This window comes from Salvelinus sp. IW2-2015, unplaced genomic scaffold, assembly GCF_002910315.2.
Source record: "Salvelinus sp. IW2-2015 unplaced genomic scaffold, ASM291031v2 Un_scaffold987, whole genome shotgun sequence".
NCBI classification, from domain to species: Eukaryota; Metazoa; Chordata; class Actinopteri; order Salmoniformes; family Salmonidae; genus Salvelinus; species Salvelinus sp. IW2-2015.
In genome coordinates, this window is record NW_019942673.1 from 259,721 (window position 1) to 269,929 (window position 10,209).

General features: G+C 49.3%; 1 protein-coding gene across 1 annotated transcript in view; it reads right to left on the reverse strand.

The window, feature by feature from the left end:
- The window catches only part of sox5 (SRY-box transcription factor 5), a 144,130-nt gene that overhangs the window by 30,491 nt on the left and 103,430 nt on the right, over positions 1-10,209 (reverse strand). The window contains 2 exon segments of the mRNA XM_070438510.1: positions 3,024-3,105; positions 3,492-3,655. Of these exon segments, the coding sequence (XP_070294611.1) occupies positions 3,024-3,105; positions 3,492-3,655 (246 nt within the window).

The window sequence follows — 10,209 nt, forward strand, 5'->3', positions numbered from 1 at the left end:
AGGAGAGGTGAGGACAGTTGGAGGACAGGTGTAGGAGCAGAGAGGTGGCGAGAGGAGAGGAGAGGTGAGGACAGGTTGAGGAGAGAGATTGCAGGACAGAGTGATTGCGTAGTGAGAGAGGTGAGGACAGAGACAGGAGGGAGCAGGGAGGACATGTAACGGAGAGGAAAGGTAAGAAAGGTAGGAAGAGTGAGGTGAGGGTGTGGAACAGGTGGAGGACAGGTGAGGAGAGATGAGAAGTGAGGTTGAGGAGAGGAGAGGAGAGGTTGAGGCAGGAAGGTGAGGAGAGGTGAGGACAGTGAGAGGAAGAGGGTTGACAGACAGGAGAGGACAGGAGAGGTGAGACAGGAGAGAAAGGACAGGAGAGGAAAGGTAAGGAAGAGTGAGGTGAGGTGTGTGAAGGAGTAGGTGAGGTGAGGACAGAGTGAGGTGAGGTGTGGACAGGAGAGGAAAAGGTAAGAAGAGTGAGGTGAGGTGTGGGACAGGAGAGGAAGGGTAAGGAAGATGAGGTGGTGTGGAGCAGGAGAGGAAAAGGTAAGGAGAGTGAGGTTGAGGTGTGACAGGAGAGGAAAGGTAAGGAAGAGTGAGGTGAGGTGTTGGACAGGAGAGGAAGGTGAGGAAGAGTGAGGTGGGTGTGGACAGGAGAGAAGGTAAGGAAGAGTGAGGTGGCGTGTGGACAGGAGAGGAAAGGTAAGGAAGAAGTGAGGTGAGGTGTGGAAGGAGAGGAAAGGTAAGGAAAAGTGGAGGTGAGGTGTGGACAGGAAGAGGACAGGTAAGGAGAGTGAGGTGAAGGTGTGGACAGGAGAGGAGGTAAGGAAGAGTGAGTGAAGGTGTGGACAGGTGAGGCAGGTGAGGAGAGATGAGAACAGGTGAGGTGTGGACAGAGAGAGGAGGGTGAGGAAGAGTTAGGTGAGGTGTGACAGGAGAGGAGAGGTGAGGACAGGAGTGGACGAGGAGAGGAAAGGTAAGGAAGAGTGAGGTGAGGTGTGGACAGGAGAGGAGAGGTGAGGAGGGTGAGGAGAGGTGAGGAACGGAGAGAAGGAGAGGACAGGAGAAAGGTTAAGGAAGAGTGAGGTGAGGTGTGGACAGGAGAGGAGCGGTGAGGAGGGTGAGGAGGAAGTAGGTGAGGAGAGGGGCCTCATACATTTGTACTTACAGGAGAAAGCTCCTGTTCTTCTATTTCTACACTGTGCTGAGTGTCAGAATGAAAGTCCCTGGGAAGTGGAAACTATGTCTCTGGTCATGTCTCTGTTTAGACGTGGTCAGTGCTTCTAATATCCCGTGGACACTTTTTTCTCTGGTTCCAGTGAGAGCCAGATGCAGCCACAGTGTAGTGGCAGTAAGATAACAGCGTTGTGGTCATGGTTTCTGTCACATGGACAGTCAACTAAGGCTTCCGGGGAAACTCACTTTAAGTCAGTGGCAGTGTGTGTGTGTGTGTGTGTGTGTGTGTGTGTGTTGGGCGCGCTTGCGTGCGCGCATGCACGTGAGAGTGGTTGTTGTTCCCAGCAGGCCACACCTGAGTAGCGCGTGGTGTCCCTGTACCTCCTCCCCCAGGTAAAGCACTTAAGCGGTGCGCCTCAGTCCAAACATCTGTCTACAGCAGACCAGGCAGCCAGGCAGCCAGTCAGTCAAGTCAGCCAGCCAGCCCGCCTCTACACTTCAGCAAGAGCCTCTTAATGAACAGAGACAAGACAGCACCTCTAAAATATACACGAAGGCCACCATTCTACTTCCTCCTCCTCTCATCACAAGGGAAGAGAGAGAGAGAAGAGAGAGAGAGAGAGGAGAGAAGAGAGGAGAAGAGAGGAGAGAGAGAGAGAGAGAGAGAGAGAGAGAGAAGGAGAAAGGACAAGAGAGAGAGGAGAGAGACAGAGAGAGAGAGAGAGGAGAGAAAGACAGAGAGAGAGAGCAGGAAAGACAGAGGAGAGAGAGAGAAAGACAGAAAGAGTAGAGAGAGAGAAAGACAGAGAGAGAGAGAGAGAGAGAGAAGCCAGTGAAAAGTGCAAAGTAATGTCGATAATATTTCCCATCTTGTTTTGTTTTGTCTTTCATACCAGGTCATGTGTCTTCTCAGTCATGTTGACACTGGTCTACTACCATTGCTTTAATGTATTGTTGTTCTGATTAATATTGTTGTTGTAGTTGTTGTTAATGGTAATCCCATGTCCACTACTACTATTATTATTGCTGTTGGTCCCACCATTTATTTATATATAAATATATATATATATTTTATATATATATATACATATATATATATATWTTTYTTTTTCGATATGTATACTTTGACAATGTAATTAATAATGAACTTGCCATGTCAATAAAGTCAATTGAATTGGATTGAATTGAGAGAGAGAGAACGAGGGATAAAAAATCAACAGGGGCTGAGATTGAGAGAGACTAATGGGGCGTCAGCCAGTCATAACTAAAGGCTGATAGAGTGAGAGAAAGCAGGGATGAAAATAGGAGAAAAGGGAACCCTGACAGTGGGTCTGTGACAGACTGTGGTGGCCACAGCACTGAGTGGAAGTGAAACCAGTGAGTGGTCTAGCCATTTCCATGGTGACCTGGTGGGGGCAGTGCGTGTCCACTCCCCTGTCCTGCTGTCTGCCTGTCGGCCATTACGGCTTCCCTTCCCCCCTGCACGGACCACAGTCGCCTCCCCTCCCTAGCCACTCCATATATATGGTAATGAGACCGGAAGAGAGGCGTGTGTCAGAGTCAGACCCTGTGTTAGACAGGGGGGCAGGTGAGGGGGTCAGGGGGGCAAGGTAGGGGGGCAGTGTGTTAGTGTGTGTGTGTGCGTGTACGTGTGTGTCAGTGTGTGCCGGGAGGGAGGACAGTGTCAGCGGGGAATCGATAGACACTATCGCGGGGTCACGAGAGCTGGGGTCAACCAAGGATCTTAATCAACACCATGGCCATGCTGCCTCTCTCTGTCTAAGATTACAACTCATCAGGGAGTAGAGGGGGGAAGGAGAGATGGACAGAGCGAAGGAAAGAAAGAGGAAAGGAAGGACCGCTCCACTGTGGGGCCCCTGGGGGTCTGCTGAGGGGCCCCTGGGGGGCCCCTGGGGGTCTGCTGAGGGGCTTTCACTGCGTCTTCAACACAGATATTCATGGAGGTAAGACTCCGCTTGGATGGACACAGACCACCCACAGACCCCCATAGCCCTATGGTCAGGGAGTGTGGTCCACACACTCACACATGCCAACAGCCACACGGCTGACTGCCTCACACCTCCACTACAGAGCTGAGAGCGGGCCAGAGACGTTGTCTCCAGCAACGTTGGGTAAGTGGTTGAGACTTCAGAGAAGTTGTTTGGTAAGTTTCATCRGGAGAACGATTAGTACCAGCAGGTGACTGGTTGACGGCCTGCAGCTTTTGACGCAAAAGGTACTGGATGCAAAAAAAAGAGCCTCAACCGAGCAGGAACACACACACACACATGCGGGAATGAATACCCCCCCGGGCGCAAAACACTCACACACACTCAGAGGTACGTACCTTGGGTTTGGGCGGCGGGGTGCTGCGGCTCTTCTCTTGGTGTGTGTTGGTGGGAGAGTGGGTGTTCAGGTTGGTCTGGGGCATACTGCTGTGTTTGGCCCCTGGAGACACCTGCATCGCTGCCAGCTGAGCTGCATACAGCTGCTATAGAGAGAGACGGGAGGGTCGGGGGCGGGGGGGGGTGTAGAAAGAGGGGGAGTGAAACACGAAAACAAGAAAGGGACACATGAATAAATGAATTCTCTGAGCACACAAACAAACAGAAGATGCCAGCTAAACAGCCCTGGGTGGCTGATGGCCTGTTTGTGTGACAGAAAGAGAGAGAGGGACGCTGTCACTTCCCTTACCACACGGCCCCGTGGGAACACACTAACAGCCTCGATCTCTGAGTGAGAGATGTCCCCTTCAGGTGCATCGTGGGAAGGAAACACTCAGAATCCTACTGGGTCACGCTGAGAGAGAGAGAGAGAGAGAGAGAGAGAGAGAGAAAGTTGGGAATGTGTTTGCCAGACGGGACAAAACTCAACTCTGTGCTATTGGTGTGTGCTTGCATGCCTGCGGGTGTGTTGCCACCAGCAGCACAGAGGTTAGTTTTGTCCCGTCTGGCGAACACATTCCCAACTTTCCCCATCTTTCTCTCCATCCACTGACTCTCCCCATCAAAAGCACAGAGAGTCTCTCTCTCTCCCTGCACAACACAGAGGCACACACACACGCACACGCGCACACGCCACACGCGCACACGCACACGCACACACACACACACCACACACACACACACACACACACACACACACACACACACACACACACACACACCAACACACACACACACGGCAGCGTGCTGGATCTTAAAGAGCATCTGGTACTGCTCGACATTCAACAGCTCTCCTCTCTCTCTGTCTCTCTCTCAATTCAAATTCTATTTCAATTTAAGGGGCTTTTATTGGCATGGGAAATGTATGTTTACATTGCCAAAGCAAGTAAAATAGATAAAACAAAAGTGAAATAAASAATGAAAAATGAACAGTAAACATTACACTCACAATAGTTCAAAATGAAATAAAGACTCTCTTCCACACATTATCTCGCAGACTGGCATGAAGACAGGCTGCTTTCTGCTTAGAAGGAACTGCCAGTAATATCTACTGAGGGGATCGGAGGTTTCATTTTCAGAATGAGATCTAAATGACAAATAATCCAGAGTAGTCACAGTGCTCCTGGATATTTACACAGCCTGATCGTCAGACAAAGCATTTAATACTCTCAAGCAAATATTTCCACAGCAACAGACACACCATAATAATCTTGGAAACGAACGAGCTGCAATATTCATCACAAGCCCTCTTCCTCCTCCAGCTATTTCTGCTCCCCACAACAACGCTTTCTCATTCCCTTCATGTTTCTTCACAAGAATTCTCACCAAATGCGTTTGTTCCTAATTGTCTTTAAGATGAGGAAGAGAATAGCTGTTTATGAGTCAAAACGGCCTGTTTTTTAAATGGCATTTCTGTGTAAAGGGAGGGTTTGGGTTTGGGAGCGGCCCACTATGTTGTGAGAGGAACTTCCGTCCTTCTGTTGGTGGTTGGCCGCCGGCCACGGAAGGGAAACAAAGACTGGTTTATGCAAATGGCCATGGCAGCTCTCACTACCCATCAGCCACTGCTTCCCATTAGACACACTCCTCCTGCTATCTCTAATAAAGACATTTCAATCCTCTTCCTGAGGAAAACAACAGTCAAGCACACACACTAAGCACTTGTTTCCCTTGAGAATCTGAAATGAATATAGTAATACGTCTTTTCAAATATCTGACAAGCACGCATGCACACAGGGATGCTCACTCTCAAAACCCTCTCTTCGTGTCTTTCTACTGGGCTGTGCTCTGAGACTGGTTGCACTGAACACTGAGACACAGTACAGTAGGTCAGGACTGGCTGATGAAATAAAGGTCTTGCTGGTCATTTCTGTTCAATTACCCCCACCATGACTCCTGGAGGTGGGTGAACCCCCTCCTCTACACCCTCCACACCCCCTCCCCACCAGCTCTGACCCGCCTGGGAGGCCAGTGGACCGCGGGGAGTGTGTGTGTGTTTGTGTGTTGGGACCGGTGGTTCAGCATAGCTATATTTGCAGTGTGAATTGAGTTCCATTACAGGGCCAGCTCCCATCACTCAGGCCTGTTCAAATGGGCCAGCGAGCAGAGTGACAAGTCACTTTACACACCACACAGAACAGACACCACACACACACACACACAGAGAACGCCCAGAGCCATACCCCCATCGCCAAAACGCACACGCATGTCATCAAACAGGCAAGTGACAGCGCGGAGCCCCGGCCGGTGACCAGAGGGGGAGTGGGGAGGGGAGAACAGACACACACAACACAATGAGTGACGAGGGGGAAAATCCTATCTTAGTTTCGAGACGGAATTTAAAGTTCAGCCACTAAGCCATTGCACTCTAGGAGGTGGCTGCAGGAGGGGGAGGTAATAAGGATTAGTAAGGATTGAAGTAGGTCTCCGTCTTCCCCCTGTCTGTCTCTCAAACCCTGAGCGGGTCTCGTTCTTTGAAACTCTCTAAACCCCGCTCTCTTTCTTCTTTACCCTCTCTACCCTAATCCCTTCATGTGAGTCACCTACTCCACACTAGAAAATCTGTGGGGGTCTCATGTGTGGTTTGTTGTGTGCGTTGTGTGTGTGTGTGTGCGTGTGGTGTGTGTTGCTGCGTGTTTTGTTTGTCGTGTGTGTGTGTGTGTGTGTTGCTTGTCCACCACAAGCCTGGTGTGTTACGTGTGCTGCTGTGATGATGTGTCCGTCGAGCTGATGTGTAGTGTGTGTGTGACCTAGATCATGCTGACACTGCTGAGATCGACGTCTAACTGCGATGACTACCGAGCACTGCTCTAGTGTATCCACTTAACCCTCGCTCCCTCAGCCCAGCTGTGTGTGTGTTATCATGCGCAATACATCCCGACTCTTAGCTGTGATGCACAACTCATGCTGCTGTGATATGTTCGTGTGTCACACCGTGTTTTGTGCAGTGTGCATTTGCTTATGGTTGATGCAGTCTGTGTCTGTGGTCGCGTTGTCGATGTGTGTGCGTGCAGCAGTGGACACAGATAAAGCTCAAGTCAACAAATGTCGTGTGCAAGAATGTCGGCGGAAAAAAAACAAAAGCCAATTTGGCGTGGTTTACACCTATGAACAAACAGTGCTCTGACGCCTCAGAACATAAATGCGTGTGATATTCCTATAAGTGTGGTCTCTCGTTGAGGTGTGTGCTGTGACCAATCGTCGATCTGTTGTGTCAATGTACATCGCCACCCGCAACAGCTCACCACCGCCGACAACCCTAAGCCCTTGATTTCCCGCCTCTGCGCTTGTGGTCTCCAGCCAGTCTACCGAACACAATCTCGTGAACTCTTTTGGTCGCCTGTAAACAACATCTTCTCCCGTCAAACTATCCTCACAGCATCTTTTACTCACAATCCGACTGCTTTCTTCCCTCCTCTGCTCTTTTCGTTGAGGTGAATAGTCATGAGCGGTATCAGTCCACGCCCACAGCCTTGATATCGAACGTCACGTCTCGAGTCACCTGCATCTGACACCCCATACAAGGGCCCATTGCTGCAACGATACCAATTATCACTATCTATACTCCTGGATCATTTATTCCCTTAGAGACTAAACTGTCCTCGCCTGCCTGTAGTGATGTTGTATGTTGGAAGTTGGAGGAGAGAGCGAGAGAAGAGAGAGAGTGGAGATTAGAGGGAGACAGAGAGAGAGGAAGAGAGAACATCGCAGAGAAGGTCAAGAAGGCGTAACTCGGTGAGGAGAGAGAGAGAGACAGAGAGTTGGACGAGAGAAAGGAGAGAGCGAGAGAGAATAGTAGAGAGAGAAGAGAGTGGCAGAGATAGAGTAGAGAGCGATGAGAGAAGAGAGACAAGGAAAGGAGAGGGTGGAGGGAGCAACGAAAGAGAGAAAGAGAGATGGAGAGAGCGAAGAGAGAGGAGAGAGACGAGAGAGAACGAGAGAGAGAAGATGAGAAGAAGGAGAGAGAGGTGAAGAGAGGGTTGAGGGGAGAGAGGAGAGAGAGAGAGAGGAGCGAGAGGACGAGAGAGAGAGAGAGAAAGAGGGAGCACGGGGAAGAGAGAGGGACGAGAGAGAGAGAGAAAGGGAGGAGAGGAACGAGGGAGAGAGAGAGAGAGAGAGAGAGAAAAGGAGAGATCAGGGAGGAACTTGAGACCTTTAAATTCTATTCTCTTTCCATCTAACTCTGTCAGTCTATCAGCTCTATTGTTGGTGGTAGTGAAGATCTGAGGAAAGGAGGTTGTATTGTGATAAAATAAGATTGCAAAGGAAAAATAGAAGATCTGAAATCTGTATGGATTTATACTTCTTTCTCTCACTGTCTGAGACGGAGTTGGAGGTGGGACAGTGTGTGTTGTGTGTGTGTGTGTTGGAACGTCCTGACACTACGATRCTACCTATATGAGACCTTCCTATTCTCCTATCTGTGCTGGTATTGATCAGTAAAGACATTTCCCAACGACATCACAGACTAGTCTTATACAGAGATATCAGCACTGAAATAATGTTTCCAACGCTAACTGTCCTGTAGCCACCTTGTCGGCATTGCTAAGTGTCAATGCATGCATGCCCTGATAACACACACTGTCTCTCTCCCTCTCCTCGTTCTCTCTCTCTCTCTTTCCTCTCTTTCTGTCACTTGTATCCCTCCCTCCCTCTCGTCGGTGTACAGTGCAGTAATCCAGTACAGTATGTTCCAACATCTGCCTCCCCATATAATACCTGACCGTTGACCCTCTTCACACCTCTCCAGCACTGCTGTTCACTCATTCCTCTCCTCCTGCTCATCCCTTCATTCCTCCCTGCTTCATATCTCTCTGGCACTGCTGTTCACGTACTCCTCTCCTATCCTCCTCTCCTCTCCTTTCTATTCCCTCACCCCTTCATTCCCTCACCCCTCTAAGTACCTGTCTCACACCTTGATTTCTTCATTTCAAATCCCTCCATCTCCCTACTAATATAATACCTCTCTCTCTCTCTCTCTCTCTTTCTCTCTCCCTAACCCCGTACGTACTCCCCTGCCATATAGTGTGTGTTAGAATGAGACTACAGAGTAGTTATTGTATAGATGTAACCGTCACAGTGAGTCTTTGTCCCAGTCTTATCTCTGTCAGACTATAGAGACCATGGGAGACCAGGGAGGTATAGGGGTCATGACCTGGACTAAATTAGTTCCACATAGATCTCTACTGCCTCCTCTCCTCACAGCTGCTAATAAGTGGCCAGCGCAGGCGTGTGTGTGTGACTTGAACATGATTAAAATGAGTATATGTGACAGCGCATTTGCCGCAGTGTGTCTTTGTGGTGGTGTGTGCCTTTATAGGACTTTGTATGTTTCAGTGTGTGGTTGTGTGTGTGTTTCAGTGTGTGGTTGTGTGTGTGTTTCAGTGTGTGGTTGTGTGTGTGTATGTGTGTCTCCCCTCCACCAGCCCCAGTGTATCGTTTGGCGGCCACATTGTTGTTCCCTCATCTCTAGTGGTTGTGACACTGGGGCAGGTAATTGTTATGTTGGTCTCAGAGCTCAGCAGCCAACCGCTTGTAAAACACACACACACAAACCCGAGAGAGATACAGCAACAACACACACACATTCAACCACCACACACCAACACACACACCACAGAACACACACAAACACACACACACACACACACACACATGCACACACAGCACACACACACACACAGCACACTCACACACACACACACACACACACGAACACTGCTGAACACTCACACTCAATTAGGTGAAACACACTCCACAAGCAAGCTACGTATTTGCACGCACATATTACCAGAAGAGGACAGCTGTTCTCTGCTAACCTCGAGCCTCACACACAGCGCGCATCACACCAGGCTGGGGTATATAGGTTAAGCTTTGCTGGTTAAATACATTTGGCAGCCTGTTGCTTACACAGTCAGCAAGTTCAGATGCTGATATCGAACTATGGTGGTATGTGTGTGTAGTATCAGTGCCGACTGCCAGTAAGGCTGTCTGTGTGTGTGCATGTAAGTGTAGTGTGTGGGTTGTGTGTGTGTGGTGGTGTGCTGTAGAGTGTGTGTGCGCGTGTGGGGCAGTGGTGGGTGGTGTGGTTAGTGTGTTGTGTGTGTTGTGTGTTGGAGCGGGGAGTTATTATATCTGTCGCCTATGCATGTCTTCGAGGATGTTTCATAGACTAGGATGATCTTGGCTCAATGTTCCGTGTGTTCAGATTGAGAAAATCTCCCCGATTTGAAGGGCTTTGTCGCGAGTCAATTGCATTTTAAACAGAACAAGCAACATTAACAAGAAACGACAATCTGAATCAAACATCAGTTGCTTGGTGCTAGCTAGGCGCTTCTTTAAATGCCCCCAAAAGAGAAAAAAAACAGATTTAAGTCTTTACCCAAAGAAATGATGTTATGATCTAACCCAAAACGCAAATGCTGTAATGTGGTATATTTCCTCTGTGAAAAGAAGGTGTGTTGTGTGTTTACAAGCCGCGTGGGTTGGCTGTGATGTGTGTGTGTGTGTGTGTGTGTGGTGGTGTGTGTGTGTGTGTGGTGTGTGGTTGTGTGGGTGTGTGTGCTGTTGTGGTGTGTGTTGTTGTGTGTGTGTGTGTGTG